Consider the following 22,973-nt stretch of genomic DNA (forward strand, 5'->3'; position numbering starts at 1 on the left):
CACCCTCGGATTAGGGGTCGAGGAGCGCGTCCAGCAGCAGGCGACCATGATACAACATCTCGGCATCGCCATGGATCGCGTCCTGCAGAATATGGATCGCTGGGAGAGAAGAGGAGTGCCTCCAGCGCCTCCACCAGCACCACCAAGGGCACCACTACTCACCCCTCCTTCACCCGGAACCAGTGGGATTCAGCTCGATCTTCCGAAGGAGTATGATGGGATGGCTGTGGGATGTCAGGGGTTCCTACTCCATCTGGAGCTCTGCCTAGCAACCGTGAGAGCGTGTCCGCCCTCGTCTCCTGTCTCTCAGGGAAAGCCCTGGAGTGGGCCAACGCCGTAATGGTAGGAAGGTGAAGCGGTGTTGGACAAATTGGAGGATTTCACCCGTCGCTTCCGGGCAGTTTTCGACCACCCGCCTGAGGGTAGAGCGTCGGGTGAACGTCTCATCCAACATAGGCAGGGGACAAGGAGCACACAGGAATTCCCTCTGGAATTTCGGACCCTGGCCGCCAGCGCTGGATGGAACGACTGGGCCCTGATCGATCACTACCGTTGTAGTTTGAGCGAGGTCGTCCGTCAGGTGTTGGCCTGCAGGGACACCACTCTCACCTTTTACCAGCTGGTGGACCTGTCCATCCGGTTGGATAACCTGCTGGCTACCAGCGGACGTCCAGATAGGGGTCTGTCGATTCCATCCCCCAGCACCACAGCTCCTACACCCATGGAGCTGGGAGATGCTGCACGTAGGGCGACCGGAGGAGGGGCAGGTCCATGCACCATCTGTGGCTGCAGAGGGCACACTGCCGGTCGGTGAAGGAGAGGTTCCTCTGGGAGTCGAGGCAGCAGGCAGGGCACTTTTGTGTCACCCCAGGTGAGTCGGCACCAGGCTCACCCAGAGCCCTCTGTTGCACACATGTTTGTGTATATACATTTTCCTTAGTTTTACCCGCATTCCCAGAATAAGGTACTCGTAGATTCAGGCGCAGCTGGGAACTTTACTGACAGATCATTTGCCCATAGTTTAGGGATCCCTATTGTTCCAGTGGATATGCCCTTCCCAGTTCACGCCCTAGATAGTCGACCATTAGGGTCAGGGCTAATTAGGGAGGCCACCGCTTCACTGGGCATGGTGACGTGGGAGGATCACAAGGAGAAAATAATTTTTTCCCTTATTGACTCTTCTGTGTTTCCCATGGTGCTGGGCATACCCTGGTTGGCCTGTCATGACCCCACTATTTCATGGCAACAGAGGGCTCTCACGGGGTGGTCACGAGAGTGCTCGGGGAGTTGTTCAGGGGTTTCCGTTGGTGCGACTACGGTGGAAAGTCCAGACCAGGTCTCCATCGTGCGCATCCCATCTGAATATGCCGATTTGGCTCTCGCCTTCTGTAAAGAAGAAGGCGACTCAATTACCACCACATCGATGTGGGGTTTGTGCGACAAATCTCCTGGTAGACGCAGCAGTTCCCAGGAGTCACGTGTATCCCCTGTCACAGGAGGAGACGGCGGCTATGGAAACATATGTCTCCAACTCCCTGGGGCAGGGGTACATTCGGCCCTCCACTTCCCCTGCCTCCTCGAGTTTATTTTTTGTGAAGAAGTGTGTATTGACTATCGAGGTAACAACCAGATCACTGTTAGGTACAGTTACCCGCTACCTCTCATAGCCAGTGCGATTGAGTCAATGCACGGGGCGCACTTCTTCACCAAATTGGATCTCTAGGGGCGCTTACAACCTGGTGCGTATCCGGGAGGGAGACGAGTGGAAGACAGATTTCAGTACCACCTCACGGCACTATGAGTACCTTGTCATGCCATACGGTTTGATGAATGCTCCATCAGTCTTCTAGGCCTTTGTAGACAAGATTTTCAGGGACCTGTACGGGCAGGGTGTAGTGGTGTATATTGATGACATCCTGATATACTGTACTCCGCTACATGTGTCCCTGGTGCGCAGGGTGCTTGGTCGACTGTTGGAGCATGACCTGTACGTTAAGGCTGAGAAATGTCTGTTTTTCCAACAGTCCTAGGGTACCGCATTTCCACTTCAGGGGTGGAGATGGAGAGAGACCGCATTTCAGCCGTGCGTAATTGGCCGACTCCCAACACGGTAAAGGAAGTGCAGCAGTTTCTAGGGTTAGCCAACTACTACCGGAGGTTTATCCGGGGCTTTGGTCATTACCTCACTGCTGAAGGGGGGACTGGTGCGTTTGCAGTGGTCAGCTGAAGCGGACAGGGCTTTTGGTCAGCTGAGGGCTCCGTTTACCTCGGCTCCCATGCTGGATCATCCGGATCCTTCTTTGGCGTTCATAGTGGACGCGTCCAAGGCTGCGCTCGGGTACGCCACCAAAGCTCCGCCCCTGTGTCTTCTTTTCGAAGAGGGGGCTAAACACCCTTTTCTCATCTGGACTGACCACCGCAATCTGGAGTACATCCGGGCGGCGAGGAGACTGAATCCTCGCCAGGCAAGGTGGGCCATATTTTTTACCCATTTTGTTTCCCCCTATCCTACAGACCAGGTTCCCAGAACGTGAAGGCAGACACACTGTCCCGGATGTATGACACAGAGGAGCGGCCCATGGATCACACTCCCATACTCCCGGCCTTTTGCCTGGTGGCACCGGTTGTGTGGGAGCTGGACGCGGACATCGAGCGGGCGTTACGTACAGAGCCCACTCCCCTCCAATGTCCAGCTGGGCGTCTTGACGTTCCGTCTGCTGTCCGTGACTGATCTATTAGACCCACACCTCACCCTCCTCGGGTCATACGGGCATCGGTCGGACAGTGCGCTGTCTGGGAAGTACTGGTGGTCCAGTACTGGTGGTCCACTTTGGCTAAGGACGTGAGGGTTTATGTTTCCTCCTGCTTGGTGTGCGCCCAGTGCCCCTAGACACTTGCCCAGAGGGAAGTTACAGCACTTACCCGTTCCACAACGGCCGTGGTCGCACCTGTCGGTGGATTTCCTAACGGATCTTCCTCCATCACAGGGTAACACCCCGATCCTGGTCGTTGTGGATTGGTTTTCTAAGTCCTGTCTTCTCCTCCCTTTGCCCGGTCTCCCTACAGCCCTACAGACTGTGGAGGGCCTGTTTACACACGTCTTCCGGCACTACGGGGTGCCTGAGGACATAGTATCTGATCGAGGTGCCCAGTTCACGTCAAGGGTCTGGAGGGCGTTCATGGAACGTCTGGGGGTCTCGGTCAGCCTTACCTCAGGTTTTCACCCCGAGAGTAACGGGCATGTGGAGAGAGTGAACCAGGACGTGGGTAGGTTTCTGCGGTCCTATTGCGGAGACCAGCCGGGGGAGTGGGCGGCGTTCGTGCCCTGGGCAGAGATGGCCCAGAACTCGCTCCGCCACTCCTCCACTAACCTCTCTCCCTCCCAGTGCCTACTGGGGTACCAGCCGGTTCTGGCGCCTTGGCATCAGAGCCAGATCAAGACTCCTGCGGTGGATGACTGGTTTAGGCACGCTGAGGAGACATGGGACGCCGCTCATGTGCGCCTTCAGCGGGCCGTGAGGCGCCAGAAAACGTGCGCAGATCGCCACTGCATTGAGGCCACGGTGTTCGCACCGGGGAACCGGGTCTGGCTCTCGACCCGAAACCTCCTTCCGCCTGCCCTGCCGGAAGCTGGGCCCACGGTTTGTGGGGCCATTCAAAGTCCTGAGGAGACTGAACGAGGTACGTTACAGGTTACAGCTTCCCCCCGATTATCGAATTAACCCCTCGATCCATGTGTCTCTCCTCAGGCCAGTGGTTGCTGGTCCACTCCAGGAGTCTGAGGTGCGGGAGGTTCCTCCACCCCCTCTGGACATCGAGGGGGCCCTGGCGTATGCAGTTCGATCCATACTGGATTCGAGGCGTCGGGCGAGGGGCCTTCAGTACCTCGTGGAGTGGGAGGAGTACGGTCCGGAGGAGAGATTCTGGGTGCCAGTGGAGGACGTGTTAGACTATCGATGCTGCGGGAGTTCCACTGTCTCCATCCGGATCGCCCTGAGCCTCACCATCCGGGTCGTCCCCGAGGCCGGTGTTGGCGCGTTGCTGGAGCCGTGCGTCAAGGGGGGTACTGTCACGACTTCCCCCGAAGTCGGTCCCTCTCCTTGTTCGTGCGGCGTTCGGCGGTCGACGTCACCGGTCTTCTAGCCATCGCTGATCCACCTTTCATTTTCCATTGATTTTGTCTTTGTTTTCTACACACCTGGTTTTCATTCCCCAATTACATGTTCATGTATTTAACCCTCTGTTTCCCCCATGTTTTTGTACGTGATTGTTTCTATGTTCATTTCAGTACATGATGGCTGGTTTCTCGACGGGTGCTGTTGTCACCCGTGCGTAATATTTTCAGTTTTGTTATTGGTCAAGTGTATTTGTTACCTTGTGCCTTTATTTTTGAGTAAAGTACGTTGCAACTCATTTTGCTCTCCTGCGCCTGACTTCATGCACCAGCTACACTCACCTTCTGACATGTACAGCTTTAAGAAAAAGGTGGTACCATATTGTCTCTTTGAACTATGACACATATTGCATGAACAATAACATCAACATGAACAATAACTTCAGGGTCTTGTTATTTCATCTACATGACACATTATAACAGCTTAGACTGAAACGCCATGACACTGAATCCAAAATTCACTGGCAATCTAAAATCTGACTGGCTGTCTGGGTGCACTTACATTTCCTTGTATGGCAATATGCCTCTTGGCCACTGCATAGACGAGCCAGAGATGCATTTTAGTTGTTTACCACTCAGAAAAAAAGGTGCTCTCTAGAACCTTAAAAGGTTATTTTGTCCCATTTTAAAGAACCCTTTTTGATTCCCTGTAAGAACCCTTTTGGGTTCCATGTAAAAACCCTTTCCACAGAGGGCTCTACATGGAACCCAAAAGGGATCTACCTTGAACCAAAATGGGTCCACCTATGGGGACCGAAGAACCCTTTTCGAACCCTTTTTTTCCTAAGAGTGTAGTGGATGTTCTAGGCTAGGGGTTGCAGCTCTGGTTCTCGAGGGTGTCACACTTTTACTCCAAACGAACATTAACACATCTGATTCAAATAATCAACTAATAGTCTTCATTTTAGACCACAATTACAATTTGTTTAATAAGATGTGTGTGTGACACAAATACGGCCCTTGAGGACTGGAACTGCCCAACCTTGATTTAGGGGGACAACTCACCATGGGGCCTGGGGGGCCATGGGGCCCAGGTGCTCCAGGTTGGCCAATAATCTGCATGTGAGAAGGAGACAATCCAATCACGTTGAACCAATATTACTCAAATGGTTACATAATCTCAATTATATAGATTTTGTCATCATATACAGTGCCTTGCGAAAGTATTCGGCCCCCTTGAACTTTGCGACCTTTTGCCACATTTCAGGCTCCAAACATAAAGATATAAAACTGTATTTTTTTTGTGAAGAATCAACAACAAGTGGGACACAATCATGAAGTGGAACGACATTTATTGGATATTTCAAACTTTTTTAACAAATCAAAAACTGAAAAATTGGGCGTGCTAAATTATTCAGCCCCCTTAAGTTAATACTTTGTAGCGCCACCTTTTGCTGCGATTACAGCTGTAAGTCGCTTGGGGTATGTCTCTATCAGTTTTGCACATCGAGAGACTGAAATTTTTTCCCATTCCTCCTTGCAAAACAGCTCGAGCTCAGTGAGGTTGGATGGAGAGCATTTGTGAACAGCAGTTTTCAGTTCTTTTCACAGATTCTCGATTGGATTCAGGTCTGGACTTTGACTTGGCCATTCTAACACCTGGATATGTTTATTTTTGAACCATTCCATTGTAGATTTTGCTTTATGTTTTGGATCATTGTCTTGTTGGAAGACAAATCTCCGTCCCAGTCTCAGGTCTTTTGCAGACTCCATCAGGTTTTCTTCCAGAATGGTCCTGTATTTCGCTCCATCCATCTTCCCATCAATTTTAACCATCTTTAACCATCAGGTCTTGGTAGATTTGCAGTGGTCTGATACTCCTTCCATTTCAATATTATCGCTTGCACAGTGCTCCTTGGGATGTTTAAAGCTTGGGAAATCTTTTTGTATCCAAATCCGGCTTTAAACTTCTTCACAACAGTATCTCGGACCTGCCTGGTGTGTTCCTTGTTCTTCATGATGCTCTCTGCGCTTTTAACGGACCTCTGAGACTATCACAGTGCAGGTGCATTTATACGGAGACTTGATTACACACAGGTGGATTGTATTTATCATCATTAGTCATTTAGATCAACATTGGATCATTCAAAGATCCTCACTGAACTTCTGGAGAGAGTTTGCTGCATTGAAAGTAAAGGGGCTGAATAATTTTGCACGCCCAATTTTTCAGTTTTTGATTTGTTAAAAAAGTTTGAAATATCCAATAAATGTCGTTCCACTTCATGATTGTGTCCCACTTGTTGTTGATTCTTCACAAACAAATACAGTTTTATATCTTTATGTTTGAAGCCTGAAATGTGGCAAAAGGTTGCAAAGTTCAAGGGGGCCGAATAGTTTCGCAAGGCACTGTAGCACAGTAAGATCATAAACTGACCGTTTCAGGCCTATGAAGTGAGAAAACCTAAGCGTGAAGGAACCTCCCTGATGCTTTATTGGTATCTTGAATAAATGCATTGCCATATGTAGATGTAATACATTTGTATGTCCGTTTTGAGTTAACTTACTGAGGGCCCTTCGGGACCAGGCAGACCAGAATCACCCTTATCTCCTTTCAATCCATTGACACCCTAAGAAACAGAACATTCATTATGACATTCTAAAGAATGCTGCTCAAAGTGTTCAAGACTTAACAAATCAACAGTCAGCATATCTTATCTGTAAATGCTGTCCTACAGAAGAAAGTTATAGTGGTTATTGTCAACGCTGAAGCTATTTGCTATCACTTATTGGTGTCAGGAATAATTTCATTTGTGTTAAGATTAGTCGATAGACTTACTGGTAAACCAGGTAAACCAACAGTTCCTTTATCTCCAGATGTGCCAGGGATTCCCATGTCTCCTTTGGAACCTTTGAAACCCTGGGCAGAGGTAGAGTATTCAGAATGACAATCAGAATGGGAAAATGTATTGCAGGGGTGTCAAACTAAATTCCTGGAGTACTGTATGTCTTCCTCCCTCATATTTGATTAATGATTAGTTAGGAACTCCAATGTAAAATGTAAATCTTCAAGAATGGCTTTTGATGGCCTATATCTTTACCAGGCATGACTGGGTACTGAGACATCTGGGTCTACTTACCCTTTCACCGTCCAGTCCAGGGAGGCCAGGCATGCCTTGATCTCCCTGAAACAGAGAATGGATTTTGGCAATGGATTTCGCTGCTTGCTGCACACACACATACGAACGCTCACAGAGAGTGATGGATTACCTTGATTCCCGCTGGTCCTGATAGTCCAGGAGGCCCAGGGGGACCCTATATTCATAAGATAAATATTCTATTGTTATTACCATCATATACGTGGCGACAGGTAGCCTAGTGGTTAGAGCGTTGGGCCAGTAACCAGAACAAGGCAGTTAACACACTGTTCCTCGGTAGGCCGTCATTGTAAATACGAATTTGTTCTTAACTGACTTGCCTAGTTAAATAAAGGTTAAATAATAATAAAATACACATGTAGTACATGAATATAGGCCAGGGTTGGTGTCAATTCCACTCCAATTCAGTCAATGCTGCAAATAAATAGAAAATAATGGACAATTTGTAAACTCATCACTCAAATTGACTGAAATAGAGTAGATAGACACAAACATATCCTTACACATGTTACGAATCACTTGAACATTAACATGACAATGATGATGGAAAGAGATCATAACAATTCCCTAACCAAGGTCACAAGGATAGTGTGGGTCAACTGCAACTAACATAATCAGGAGATCATTTTATTTCTTATGTTTAAAACAATCTCCATATCCTCTGAAAGTAAGTGTCTATTTATAGTATAGCAAAGTTAATCTGATAGGTGTACTTTAATATAAATAGAAGATACCAAGGAACTGAGATCACCATAAGCCAGAAAATGTGAATTTGTTCAACACCATTATTACAATATTAAATATTAATCTGTTAATACACATGAACTTTCTAGGTTACACATATTGCCATGAAAGGTGATACATGGTGGCCTGAGTGCCAGTCTGTTTGTGCTATCATGCTAACTCCTTGTCATTCCCTGTCATAATACCAAACAGTTTGGCTTGACAATGACAGCAATGGAGTTCCAAAAAGTACAAACAGATCTGGGACCAGACTAGCAACATGGTGGTGTACACACATGCACTTCTTCAGAGTTGGGATAGTTTGTGGGGGTTAATGTCCAGTGTATTTTAATGATTTACAACATTGTGATGGACTTCAATACATTTCTTTCACACTTGAGTGACCACTCCCAACATGAAAATACTTACGCCATCTCACAGAAGCACAAACACGTCATTTAGGAATTATCGTTGTCTTAGTGTTAAGCAACAATGTTAGCTGGGAAAAGAGGATAATGAGCAGGGAAGGGCAGGGTGGGGTTGGGTTCATGACGGGTCAATGGTACATCACTTAAACAGAATAGAGGTGAATTACCGTCACTGTAATAGTGGTAATCTTCTGTAGTCGGCCAGGGAGGAGGCAAAAGATAAGATAACTGGTTATGCACAAAACAAACCTGTCAGCATGCTATAGTTCTCCCTCTTCACTAACCTAGCATACAAACTGTGCCAGATGGAATTTGAACTGTCTGGAGTATTTGAAAGCATTGTACAGTACTCAGATGTAGGTTCACAAGCAATTTTATTAGTCAGATAGTAGGATAAGAATGAGATCCTCTGTTGTAAAGGTGTCATAATGCTTTAAAAGGGGACTGTAGTAGATTTCCTGACATCCACTGAAGCACAAAATTATACATTTTCAAGAACATTAAAGAATATGGAATTTGAATGCTGTAAATTTGACATGATTGTGGTGGGGGCCACATAAAAATATTTGACCATTAACCCAAATCAAAATAGTACTTAATCTAGTTCATCTAACAACTCATCTATCTCAAAAAGGAATGCAGCTCAAAACTGACATACTGTACAGCAAGCAACACAATTGGCCAGACATTAATGTTTAACTTAAAGGAAAAATCCACCCAAAACCACAAATTCCTATAATTTACTGTAACCACGTTTCCATCCACAGTTTTTCTGCGAGTAAAGTCATAACGTATAATAAAAAAATCACGACAGCTGTGATGGAAACAGGTCGTTACGCCAAGGTGTGATATGGCGTGATAAGAATACATCTTCTTTAATTAACGAAGAACATTAAACAAACTAACAAAATAACAAAACGAACATGAAGTTAATACAACGAGTGCTGACATGCAACTACACATAGACAATAACCCACAAAACCAAAACCTGTCGTCTCATCCCGTTGCTCGGTCTCCCTACGGCCCTGCAGACTGCGGAAGCCTTGTTTACCCATGTCTTCCGGCACTATCGGGTGCCTGAGGACATTGTTTCTGATCGGGGCCCCCAATTCACGTCCAGAGTTTGGAGGGCGTTTATGGAGAGACTGGGGGTCTCGGTCAGCTTAACCTCGGGTTTTCACCCCGAGAGTAATGGGCAGGTGGAGCGCGTAAACCAGGATGTGGGCAGGTTTCTCCGGTCATATTGCCGGGACCGGCCTGGTGAGTGGGCGAGGTATGTTCCTTGGAGTGAGCTCGCTCAGAACTCCCTCCGCCACTCCTCAACGAACATGTCCCCTTTTGAGTGTGTGTTAGGTTACTAGCCGGTCCTGGCCCCATGTCATCAGAGCCAGACCGAGGCTCCTGCGGTAGAGTGGGTACAGCGCTCCAAGGACACCTGGAAAGCCGTCCAGGAATCGCTAAGGTTAGCGGGAGAACGGCAGAAGTGGAGCGCTGACCAGCACCGCAGTGAGACCCCTGTGTTTGCACCGGCGGACAGGGTCTGGCTCTCGACCCTAAACCTGCCCCTCCGCCTGCCCTGTCGGAAGCTGGGGCCGCAGTGTGTGGGGCCGTTCAAAGTCCCGAGGAGAATAAACAAGGTGTGTTACAGGTTACAACTTCCTAGATATTATCGTATTAACCCCTCGTTTCATGTGTTCTCTCCTCAGGCCAGTGGTGGCTGGTCCCCTGCAAGAAGGTGAGGTGTCTGAGGTCCCTCCGCCCCCTCTGGACATCGAGGGGTCCCCGGCGTACACAGTACATGGCATTCTGGACTCAAGATGCCGGGTGAGGGGCCTACAGTACCTCGTGGACTCGGAGGGGTACGGTCCGGAGGAGAGATGCTGGGTTCCGGTGGGGGACATTTTGGACCCTTCTCTCCTGAGAGATTTCCACCGCCTCCACCAGGATCGACCGGCGCCTCGTCCTCCGGGTCGTCCTCGAGGCCGGTGGCGGCGCGCTGCGGGAGCCGTGCGTCAGGGGGGGGTACTGTCACGACATCCGCCGTCCTACTAGCCGCTACCGATCCCTTTTTCGTTTGTCTGTTGGTTTTGTCTTATTAGTTTCACCTGTGTTTATTTTGGTTTAATTAGCTTCCCTATATGTAGTAGTTTGACCTGCCTTTGTTTTGTGCAGGATTGTCTTAATGTTATGTGTGTGCATGTTAGGTAGTGGTGTATTTTGTTTTCTTTACTTGACACCCTGTGGTTTTTGAGTTGTCTTGTATAGTGCCCTGCGCCCTGTATTTTGTTGGGCTTATTATTTTGGTGTGCAAGAGTAAAGCACTTCAACTCAGTTACTCTCTCTCTCTCTGCGTCTGATTCCTGCACCCACCTAGTCCCGCGTGACAGGCATAGTGCCCTTTGTTTTGTTACAGGTGACAGTTTTGATACTCATCACTGCATGCTGTATCCAAAGGTTGGCTGGACTTCTCTAAAGACCTGTAGCTCTCTACATTACTCCCTTTATGTTTACAAGGCCCTACTTCATAAAATTCCTTCTTATCTAACGTTGTTGTTGAAGTATACAGTTCACAAGATTGTTTAACTCTTGAGGTTCCTCAGGTCTCCATGGAGCTAGATAAATCTGCTTTTAGTTTTAATGCTGGAACAAAATTCAAAATTAATTTAATCTTGATGTTCTAGTGACATTCTGGCAATTTAAAGAAATGATTGGGAACTTATTTGTGGAGGAATGTTTTCCTGGGTGATTTGTGATTTTTTATTTGTGCTACCCATGACTGTATTTTTGCATTTTATTGTAAAAGAGACCTAGGTCTCAAAATGTTTTCCCTGTTAAAATAAACGCAAATAATAATAATAAATACAGAAACCAGGTACCCTCTCTCTATATGTACATATATATAAAGTATCTAATGGGAATCCGGAATAATACAAATGGCACACATACACAATCCATGTCTCAATTGTCTCGAGGCTTAAAAATCCTTCTTTAACCTTTCTCCTTTTCATTAATCTCCATAGCTTTCACCTGGATACACCATGTCAGTCTGTCATGCAAAGAAAAGGTGTTCCTAATGTTTTGTACACTCAGTGTATATAACTTTTTTATAATTTTTATTTTTTAATTTTTTACAAATGATAGAATTTTTCTTCCACTGACATTACAGAGTATTTTAATCCCACTTTGTAACATAACAAAATGTGGAAAAAGTCAAGCGGTGTGAATACTTTCTGAAGGCACTGTAGTTAGACACAATAATACAATTGTCAATATCAGCATGTGAAGTAGCTAATTGGCTGTAAAATTGCCTAAACAAGCTGCATCAATATAGGGATCTACAATATCGCTATGTTCAACCTGGAGATCGATGTGCCTTGACTGAAGAGGCAGACAAATGGCAGACATATGGTGGACCCTCTTTTAAATTACATATTTCTCGAGGTAGGAATATCGCAAAAAATATGATCAATGCCTCATTCGAGAGAAGACAACCTCCTGCGTAATGACATCGGCCAAGATTTAAATTTGACATGTATGATAGACATTTTTGCGTTCTAAAAGTCTTAATCCTATTAACTTCCAGTGTAGTGAGAGCGGCTTTATTGCAATGCCATGTCATACTGGCCTGCTTGAACGGCAATAGCTCAGATACACACATGAAAACATGAAATTACCCCGGGAATCGGTAGAACATCGCTCAGAGAAGCACAAAAGCAACATAACATTCAAAATGGGTGAATCTTTCCTTTAAGCTGGAGACCATCGTGTTTCTGACCTGTAAAGCTTCTTGGATGTTCCCGTTGTAATCAATGATTTCAGTGGCTCCTTGGTCACCTTTCTGCCCAGGGGGTCCCTGCGTGTGTTTAACATTTAGATGTTAATTAAAATCCAAGTTCAATATAATTAAACACCAATACAATATTTTAAAGGCATAGTTTACTCAAAACAATCTTTAGTATTTAGTTCATTTGTCCACCATTAATACAATCCCGAAAACTATTTGCATGTCAAAAAACAGATCATTACAGTTTTGAAGGTGCTCTATTTGGAGATGTTTTTTATTTTTAGGATTGTATTATATTTTGTTCATATATGACTTATTTGAACAAAATACAAAACATATTGTTTTGAGTGAACTATCCCTTTAAGTTAGAAATGTGGCTGCTCTGAAACCCCACCCCCCCAAACAAGGAAATTCACATGAGCAACACGAGGCCTAAATTCATGCACTACCAACATTTTCCAGTACACAGCTTTTACCTACTACAGTAGCTGTATTATGCTTTTGACAATAGGCCTATATAGTTATCAGGTGCCTGCCTAATTACTGTATTTTCTTTAGGATAATACCAGGATGCATCTTAGGTTGACAGAGGTAATAATTTAATATCAAAAGGATTATTTTAATGTATTTGATCTCCTCAACTTAATGAAATTCATCTCAGAGGATTTGCATGGTGGAGTTTAGCATTATATTTGTTTATTTTCATTGCATAGTTCAAACAAGTTTGTGCCCATGGATTTAAGTCTGCAGTAATAGAAACAGATGACAAATCATCTTTTGGTACAACACTCCCCTCTGGTGGATATTAGGCTTTTAGTACCAAGTTTCATTGACGATGCACAAGGGGGAAGAGCAACTCAAAAAGTGCAGTGTTCATTGTTTTTGTATACAAAGTTGTGTGTAATAGAAATGTTCTCAATATGACATATGAGGATGAACAATGTCCTCTAGTGTTTATTGAGTATTCAGGGCCCTACTAGTAACAAGTGCAACAAGTGTAACTTTACTGATATATTATGTTGTTGTTTTTTTATATTCTGTTGAGTGCACTCACCCATGGTCCCATAGAGCCCAGGTCTCCCTTGTCTCCTGTCTCTCCCTGAGTTAGTAAGAAAAGGCTGTAAGATGTAGGAACATGCATGGAGTACAGTAATTTATCACAAACAGACCTACAGTGGCTTAAAACAGAGTAGAATAATACATAATCCATTTGCTGACAATGCCACTTGTTTTATTTTCCCCATGAACATTTACTCATTGGGAATGTGCAGTGTGAGCTTTGTAATTGTTCTCAAGAGTGATTCCTCAATATATCAGTGTTGGCTAATCATCATCAGCCATAGTGGAACTGTAGATATGTCATAAAAAATACAAAAATCAGGTGTCATGCACTGACCTTTGAACCTCTAGGGCCTGGGTTCCCTGCCTCTCCTGCCCCCCCCTGCAGGAGAGGTAGACAGACAAGGAGCATCAGGAGAGTAGTAAGTCACCACATGACCCCTCAGTATGAGCAAACACTTTTGATTGTAAGACAGGGCCATACTACAAATAGGCATTTGTATGACTAAGCATCTTACATGCTCTGACTTAAAACATTTTCCAGTCCACATAAGAGAGGAATATCATATTAAACCAAAGCAAACACTTTTGATTGTAAGACAGGGCCATACTACAAATAGGCATTTGTATGACTAAGCATCTTACATGCTCTGACTTAAAACATTTTCCAGTCCACATAAGGCACGGAAGGGTAACCATACTTGTATTGTTGATGAATTGTTTTATGTTTGCTTCATCAAATCTAATGGCCTTTTGGCATAATAAGAAATCCAATCAAAATGTGTTTCTTTGAACTCTACACATTTTGGACGAATTTTCTATTTAATTGTTTCAGATTATGTTTCAGATTATTTTGTGCCCAATAGAAATGAATGGTAGATAATGTATTGTGTCATTTTGGAGTTGTTTGTATTGTTTCTAAACATTGATGATTATGGATAATCCTGAATAAAATGTGAAAAACTGAGTGAGAAAGTTACAGAAGCACAAATATCATACAAAAAATGCTAACCTACCCTGTTATTGTAATGGTGAGAGGTTAACATGTCTTGGGGGTAGTCATTGCATGCTGTGAATATAGGACCAAATACTACTAATACACATACAGTAAAATGGTGGGCCTATGGTGGAACTGTAGTCCCAACACCTAAAATGGTGGGACTATGTTCAAAAAGTGCTGTAATTTCTAAACGGTTCAATCTCAAAGTATAATTTCAATTCGAAAGTGCTGGAGTACAGAATCAAAACAACCAAAAAATGTGTCACTGTCCCAAAACTTCAGGTGTTCACTGTATAAAACTGCACAGACTGCACTGCCCCTTTAAGCCAATATTCTGAATGCATACAAAGCAGAATATGTTACTTGATCAATGTGTAATATAAGGAAGGCCTCTACCGTTGATCAAAGTTTGTAAAAACCTTAATTTACTGAATCTTTCTAGTTTATCAGAACCTTCCTAGTCTTCTGTGAAGTCAAGGCTTGCTTCACCTTGCATGTTTGGAAACATAAAAGCCACTAGAGAGCATCAAATGCTGTACCAATGATCGAAAAGGTAGAGCTTAGAATGTTAGATAAAGAACATGCACTTGCTTGAATCTCTTGCTCAAATCACATCACTGAATGGTCTCTCTCTCTCTCGTGTCCCAGGCCAGCCCCCCCAACACTGACCTTTTGACCGGCCTGTCCAGGCTCGCCCCGCTCTCCCTTGCCTGGTGGGCCAAGTTCCCCTCGCTCGCCCTACAGACAGAAGAGAAGAAAGACACTTTCAGGGACTGGGGCCTGGAGGACTCTCTCTCTGACCCTTTTACCCATGGATGGAATGCCCATCTCATCATTAGATGAACACACTTGTCTGAGAGGTCAACCAAACTGGAGGGTTGGCCAATCTTCAGGTTTCAGGATTCCATGTGTAAAAATGTATGTTGAGTCAAGCAACATACTGTATCTCCTACTACAGTGGTTCCCAACCTTTTTCGGTTACTGTACCACCAACTGAATTAAAGTAACTAACTTTGGCCTTCCGGATAGCCTGAATGCAACTATTTCTCAGTTGCCTGAACGAGAGCTGTCAGCCTGAGTATGCATGTGCCGAGCCTTTCGCCAAATGAAATTCTTGGGGTGGAGTAACTCTGCAAGATCACGGTCGCATGGGTTGTAGTCCGTGGAAAAAAAAACAATCATGGGGTTGATTTGTCCTGGTTTCCATTCGTGCCATTGAGTAGGTAACATTCAGTCTCTCTAGCATGGATATAGGCCTGGTCAATGACACTCATATCATACCCACATTGCACGAACCTGGCGCACATATCATTAGCTTTGCGCTCAAAATCTATTTCAGTAGTACAGTTAAGCCAGAGTAACTGCCTCAAATTAGTCCTTTTGGAAGTTTTTCTTGGTAAGGCCTTTTGTTAGGTCTCCTAAAGTTTACTAAGTTATAAATGACCATGACAATGACAGTGATAGATCTGATTGTCATTTTATTTACCTTGTCACAGCATTCTCGGATAACCCTCTTTTAACAACCCACACTCACCCATCTGTTTGTGTTAGCCATCCACTCACACACTACTGTATATGCAAGGCATACATGGTTTATGACCCATATTTGACTGTTATTGATCAAATTGAAACGTACCTTGGTTCCCGGTAGTCCTGGGAGCCCTGGTTCTCCCTGAGGTCCTAGGAATCCAGGCTCACCCTGTAATCAGGAAGGAGATAAGAGATGTGTCATAAAATAGCTAATTTACTCTGTTATTATTTTTTATTTCAACAAAGAAGATTTTGTAAATGAGGTACACAGGTACTCATGGGCGCACACACACACATGCACTCCTCTCGGAATTCAATTCAAGGGCAGTCTAAGCAAGCCCTAACTTAAGTGTATTTAGCTTAACTGTATATACTGTACAGTTGAAGTCGGAAGTTTACATAATGGAGTAATTAAAACTAGTTTTTCAACCATTCCACACATTTTTTGTTAACAAACTATAGCTTTGGCAAGTCGGATAGGACATCTACTTTGTGCATGACACAAGTCATTTTTCAAACAATTGTTTACAGACAGATTATTTAACTTATAATTCACTGTATCACAATTCCAGTGGGTCAGAAGTTTACATACACTAAGTTGACTGTGCCTTTAAACAGCTTGGACAATTCCAGAAAATGATGTCATATCATTAGAAGCTTCTGATAGGCTAATTTATATCACTTGAGTCAATTGAAGGTGTACCTGTGGATGTATTTCAAGGCCTACCTTCAAACTCAGTACCTCTTTGCTTGACATCATGGGAAAATAAAAATAAATCAGCCAAGACCTCAAAAAATAATTGTAGACTTCCACAAGTCTGGTTCATCTTTGGGAGCAATTTCCAAACGCCTGAAGGTACAACATTCATCTGTACAAACAATAGTACGCAAGAATAAACACCATGGGACCATGCAGCCGTCATACCGCTCAGGAAGGAGATGCGTTCTGTCTCCTAGAGATTAACATACTTTGGTGTGAAAAGTGCAAATCAATCCCAGAACAACAGCAAAGGACCTTGTGAAGATGCTGGAGGAAACAGGTACAAAATGATGTATTTGTATTTGGCTAAGGTGTATGTAAACTTCTGACTTCAACTGTAAGTAACATATTAACATATCCCATCAAAATCCGTCAGTTAAAGCTATAGATATCAGCCCATGATGGGCTGTGTCTCAATCCACCGCATCCACGACAAGCAGACTTGTCGGCCTTCTGCATCTGAAGTGGAATGTGGCTGAACTACATCGGTGTTTGTCAGACCATGAGACATCTTCTCACAAAAACGTCTCTAGCGTCCGAATGGTTTGGTCTACAAACTATTATGACCACTCTGGAAAGGGGGAGATTCTCACTCTCCATTTAGCTCTAGTCTGAAGGTAACTAGTTTGAAAGGTAACCCATATAAACAAATGAAAGTATGGAGGTTCTGTAGTTTTGTACTAACAAAAATAAGGGGTTAAATATGTGTCCAAAAAAATATTTCCTGAACTTTCTTATATCTTCTGCAGTGAGGGGAAAACAGTATTTGATCCCCTGCTGATTTTGCCCACTGACAAAGAAATGATCAGTCTATAATTTTAATGGTAGGTTTATTTGAACAGTGAGAGACAGAATAACAAAAAAATCCAGAAAAACGCATGTCAAAAATTGATTTGCATTTTAATGAGGGAAATAAGTATTTGACCCCCTCTCAATCAGAAAGATTTCTGGCTCCCAGGTGTCTTTTATACAGGTAACGAGCTGAGATTAGGAGCATACTCTTAAAGCAAGTGCTCCTAATCTCAGTTTGTTACCTGTATAAAAGACACCTGTCCACAGAAGCAATCAATCAATCAGATTCCAAACTCTCCACCATGGCCAAGACCAAAGAACTCTCCAATGATGTCAGGGACAAGATTGTAGACCTACACAAGGCTGGAATGGGCTACAAGACCATCGCCAAGCAGCTTGGTGAGAAGGTGACAACAGTTGGTGCGATTATTCACAAATGGAAGAAACACAGAAGAACTGTCAATCTCCCTCGGCCTGGGGCTCCATGAAAGATCTCACCTCGTGGAGTTGCAATGATCATGAGAACGGTGAGGAATCAGCCCAGAACTACACTGGAGGATCTTGTCAATGATCTCAAGGTAGCTGGGACCATAGTCACCAAGAAAACAATTGGTAACACACTACGCCGTGAAGGACTGAAATCCTGCAGAGCCCGCAAGGTCCCCCTGCTCAAGAAAGCACATATACAGTGCCTTGCGAAAGTATTCGGCCCCCTTGAACTTTGCGACCTTTTGCCACATTTCAAGCTTCAAACATAAAGATATAAAACTGTATTTTTTTGTGAAGAATCAACAACAAGTGGGACATAATCATGAAGTGGAACGACTTTTATTGGATATTTCAAACTTTTTTAACAAATCAAAAACTGAAAAATTGGTCGTGCAAAATTATTCAGCCCCCTTAAGTTAATACTTTGTAGCGCCACCTTTTGCTGCGATTACAGCTGTAAGTCGCTTGGGGTATGTCTCTATCAGTTTTGCACATCGAGAGACTGACATTTTTTCCCATTCCTCCTTGCAAAACAGCTCGAGCTCAGTGAGGTTGGATGGAGAGCATTTGTGAACAGCAGTTTTCAGTTCTTTCCACAGATTCTCGATTGGATTCAGGTCTGGACTTTGACTTGGCCATTCTAACACCTGGATATGTTTATTTTTGAACCATTCCATTGTAGATTTTGCTTTATGTTTTGGATCATTGTCTTGTTGGAAGACAAATCTCCGTCCCAGTCTCAGGTCTTTTGCAGACTCCATCAGGTTTTCTTCCAGAATGGTCCTGTATTTGGCTCCATCCATCTTCCCATCAATTTGAACCATCTTCCCTGTCCCTGCTGAAGAAAAGCAGGCCCAAACCATGATGCTGCCACCACCATCTTTGACAGTGGGGATGGTGTGTTCAGCTGTGTTGCTTTTACGCCAAAAATAACGTTTTGCATTGTTGCCAAAAAGTTCAATTTTGGTTTCATCTGACCAGAGCACCTTCTTCCACATGTTTGGTGTGTCTCCCAGGTGGCTTGTGGCAAACTTTAAACAACACTTTTTATGGATATCTTTAAGAAATGGCTTTCTTCTTGCCATTCTTCCATAAAGGCCAGATTTGTGCAATATACGACTGATTGTTGTCCTATGGACAGAGTCTCCCACCTCAGCTGTAGATCTCTGCAGTTCATCCAGAGTGATCATGGGCCTCTTGGCTGCATCTCTGATCAGTCTTCTCCTTGTATGAGCTGAAAGTTTAGAGGGACGGCCAGGTCTTGGTAGATTTGCAGTGGTCTGATACTCCTTCCATTTCAATATCATCGCTTGCACAGTGCTCCTTGGGATGTTTAAAGCTTGGGAAATCTTTTTGTATCCAAATCCGGCTTTAAACTTCTTCACAACAGTATCTCGGACCTGCCTGGTGTGTTCCTTGTTCTTCATGATGCTCTCTGCGCTTTTGACGGACCTCTGAGACTATCACAGTGCAGGTGCATTTATACGGAGACTTGATTACACACAGGTGGATTGTATTTATCATCATTAGTCATTTAGGTCAACATTGGATCATTCAGAGATCCTCACTGAACTTCTGGAGAGAGTTTGCTGCACTGAAAGTAAAGGGGCTGAATCATTTTGCACGCCCAATTTTTCAGTTTTTGATTTGTTAAAAAAGTTAGAAATATCCAATAAATGTTGTTCCACTTCATGATTGTGTCCCACTTGTTGTTGATTCTTCACAAAAAAATACAGTTTTATATCTTTATGTTTGAAGCCTGAAATGTGGCAAAAGGTTGCAAAGTTCAAGGGGGCCGAATACTTTCGCAAGGCACTGTACATGCCCGTCTGAAGTTTGCCAAGAACATCTCAATGATTCAGAGGACAACTGGGTGAAACTGTTGTGGTCAGATGAGACCAAAATGGAGCTCTTTGGCATCAACTCAACCCGCCGTGTTTGGAGGAGGAGGAATGCTGCCTATGGCCCCAAGAATACCATCCCCACCGTCAAACATGGAGGTGGAAACATTATGCTTTGGGGGTGTTTTTCTGCTAAGGGGACAGGACAACTTCACCGCATCAAAGGGACGATGGAAGGGGCCATGTACCGTCAAATCTTGGGTGAGAACCTCCTTCCCTTAGCCAGGGCATTGAAAATGGGTCATGGATGGGTATTCCAGCATGACAATGACCCAAAACACATGGCCTACGCAACAAAGGAGTGGCTCAAGAAGAAGCACATTAAGGTCCTGGAGTGGCTTAGCTAGTCTCCAGACCTTAATCCCATAGAAAATCTGTGGAGGGAGCTGAAGGTTTGAGTTGCCAAACGTCAGCCTCAAAACCTTAATGACTTGGAGAAGATCTGCAAAGAGGAGTGGGACAAAATCCTTCCTGAGATGTGTGCAAACCTGGTGCCCAACTACAAGAAACGTCTGACCTCCAAAACAAGGGTTTTGCCACCAAGTACTAAGTCATGTTTTGCAGAAGGGTCAAATACTTATTTCCCTCATTAAAATGCAAATTAATTTATAACATTTTTGACGTGTTTTTCTGGATTTTGTTGTTATTCTGTCTCTCACTGTTCAAATAAACCTCCCACTAAAATTATAGACTGATCACTTCTTTGTCATTGGGCAAACGTACAAAATCAGCAGCAATCAAAATCATCAATACTTTGTTCCCTCACTGTATATATAGGACAGAGACTTCAAAACCTTATTTCTTATGATTTTTTTACTGTCTTTTTTGCCATTGATGAATGTGTCCCACCGTGCTTGTTAAGTTCAACCAATACCATACTTTAGAGAAGTTCAATATTTTTAAGTTGTAGGAGAACATTTGAGTATTACATTGGTAAACTCAGCAAAAAAAGGACGCTGTTTTTCAAAGATAATTTGTAAAAATTCAAATAAAATCCAAAATCCAAATATCTTCATTGTAATGAGTTTAAACACTGTTTCCCATACTAGTTCAATGAACTGTAAACAATTAACGAACATGCACCTGTGGAAGGGTCATTAAGACACTAACATCTTACAGACGGTAGGCAATTAAGGTCACAGTTATGAAAACTTAGGATAATAAAGGGGCCTTTCTACTGACTCTGAAAAACACCAAAAGAAAGATGCCTAGGGTCCCTGCTCAAGGGACCATAGGCATGCTGCAAGGAGGCATGAGGACTGCAGATGTGGCCAGGGCAATAAATTGCAATGTCCGTACTGTGAGATGCCTAAGACAGCGCTAAAGGGAGACAGGACGGACAGCTGATCCTGAGGCATGCTGCAAGGAGGCATGAGGACTGCAGATGTGGCCAGGGCAATAAATTGCAATGTCCGTACTGTGAGATGCCTAAGACAGCGCTAAAGGGAGACAGGACGGACAGCTGATCCTGAGGCATGCTGCAAGGAGGCATGAGGACTGCAGATGTGGCCAGGGCAATACATTTCAATGTCCGTACTGTGAGATGCCTAAGACAGCGCTAAAGGGAGACAGGACGGACAGCTGATCCTCCTCGCGGTGGCAGACCACGTGTAACATCACCTGCACAGGATCGGTACATCCGAACATCACTCTTGCGGGACAGGTACATGATGGCAACAACAATTGCCCGAGTTACACCAGGAATGCACAATCCCTCCATCAGAGCTCAAACTGTCCGCAATAGGCTGAGAGAGGCTAGACTGAGGGCTTGCAGGCCTGTTGTAAGGCAGGTCCTCACCAGATGTCACCGGCAACAACTATGGGCACAAACCCACCGTCGCTGGACAAGACAGGACTGGCAAAAAGTGCTCTTCACTGACGAGTCACTGTTTTGTCTCACCAGGTGTGATGGTCGGATTTGCATTTATCGTTTAAGAAATGAGCGTTACACAGGGACCTGTTGGCTCGGAGGGTGAGGGCTAGGGCTATTCCACCCTCCCCACTTGCAGGTGCCTTGGTGGAAGAGTGGGGTAACATCTCACAGCAAGAACGGGCAAATCTGGTGCAGTCCGTGAGGAGGAGATGCACTGCAATACTTAATGCAGCTGGTGGCCACACCAGATACTGACTTACTTTTGATTTTGACACATTATTCCATTTCTGTTAGTCACATGTCTGTGGAACTTGTTAAGTTTATGTCTCAGTTGTTGAATCTTATGTTCATACAAATATTTACACAAGTTAAGTTTGATGAAAATAAACGCAGTTGACAGTGAGAGGACGTTTCTTTTTTTTGCTGAGTTTATAACATTGTTAGATTCCACAAGCATTCAGCCCTTTAAAAAAAAAGTAAAACCAGGGTTATATAAAGTGGAAAGGATTTTTACAAGGCAAACAGGTTACAAGCATACCAAAGTGGTACAAGCAAACAAACCAAAACAGCAACAAACATTATCACACACGTGTTTTAGCATTCCTTGCATTCACATGTTTTAGCTCAGTAATGCAATAATTTGTTCTGAGTGTACAATGCTGTGAATTGTGTTCATCATGGCAGATTTGAGCATTGAGTATACTGTATCTAAACCTGTGTTTGTTTCAAGGCATTAACCCCCCTCTCACACACTTTTTTCTCTCTAATTTTGTGATATCCAATTGCGATCTTGTCTCATCGCTGCAACTCCCCAACGGGCTCGGCAGAGGCGAAGGTCGAGTCATGCGTCCTCCGCAACATGACCCACCAAACCACACTTCTTAACAACCGCCCGCCTTACCCGGAAGCTAGCTGCACCAATGTTTCGGTGTTCAACTGATGACCCGAAGTCAGCCTACAGGCGCCCGGCCCGCGACAAGGAGTCGCTAGAGCGTGATGAGCCAAGTAAAGCCCCCCGGCCAAACCCACCCCTAACACGGTTGATGCCGGGTCAATTGTGCGCCGCCCTATGGGACCCCCCCCGGTCATGGCCGGTTGTGACACAGCCTGGGATAGAACCCAGGTCTGTAGTGATGCCTCAAGCACAGCGATGCAGTGCCTTAGACCGCTGCACTGAAGTGAATATTAAGTACTCTTTTACCCAACATATCATCATTATAACCCTTGAATAATGCATGACAGATACTCTTTCAGATGATGTGTGACTGAACTAAGTGAAATGTCGGTGACTAATCATTTAGTGGTATGCCTGATTGATAAATACAACCCTGGCATTGCTGCAATCAGCACTGCTTTTCAGCTGGC

The 22,973-nt window shown here is 44.4% G+C and overlaps 1 protein-coding gene across 29 annotated transcripts in view; it reads right to left on the minus strand.

Annotated features, from left to right (window-relative positions):
• Positions 1 to 22,973, minus strand: part of LOC110531933 (collagen alpha-1(XXV) chain) — a 356,708-nt gene that overhangs the window by 22,827 nt on the left and 310,908 nt on the right. For 28 of the 29 annotated variants that reach the window (XM_036987814.1, XM_036987810.1, XM_036987809.1 and 25 more), the window contains 11 exons: positions 15,900 to 15,962; positions 14,933 to 15,001; positions 13,601 to 13,645; positions 13,259 to 13,303; positions 12,196 to 12,273; positions 8,588 to 8,611; positions 7,382 to 7,426; positions 7,252 to 7,296; positions 6,951 to 7,031; positions 6,679 to 6,741; positions 5,180 to 5,230 (listed from right to left, as the gene is read on the minus strand). In XM_036987814.1, coding sequence (XP_036843709.1) covers positions 5,180 to 5,230; positions 6,679 to 6,741; positions 6,951 to 7,031; positions 7,252 to 7,296; positions 7,382 to 7,426; positions 8,588 to 8,611; positions 12,196 to 12,273; positions 13,259 to 13,303; positions 13,601 to 13,645; positions 14,933 to 15,001; positions 15,900 to 15,962 — 609 coding nt within the window. The remainder of the gene's footprint in view (positions 1 to 5,179; positions 5,231 to 6,678; positions 6,742 to 6,950; positions 7,032 to 7,251; positions 7,297 to 7,381; positions 7,427 to 8,587; positions 8,612 to 12,195; positions 12,274 to 13,258; positions 13,304 to 13,600; positions 13,646 to 14,932; positions 15,002 to 15,899; positions 15,963 to 22,973) is intronic. The other variant, XM_036987806.1, reaches the window with a different exon arrangement.

The sequence above is a fragment of the Oncorhynchus mykiss genome, chromosome 9 (genome assembly GCF_013265735.2).
Source record: "Oncorhynchus mykiss isolate Arlee chromosome 9, USDA_OmykA_1.1, whole genome shotgun sequence".
NCBI classification, from domain to species: domain Eukaryota; kingdom Metazoa; phylum Chordata; class Actinopteri; order Salmoniformes; family Salmonidae; genus Oncorhynchus; species Oncorhynchus mykiss.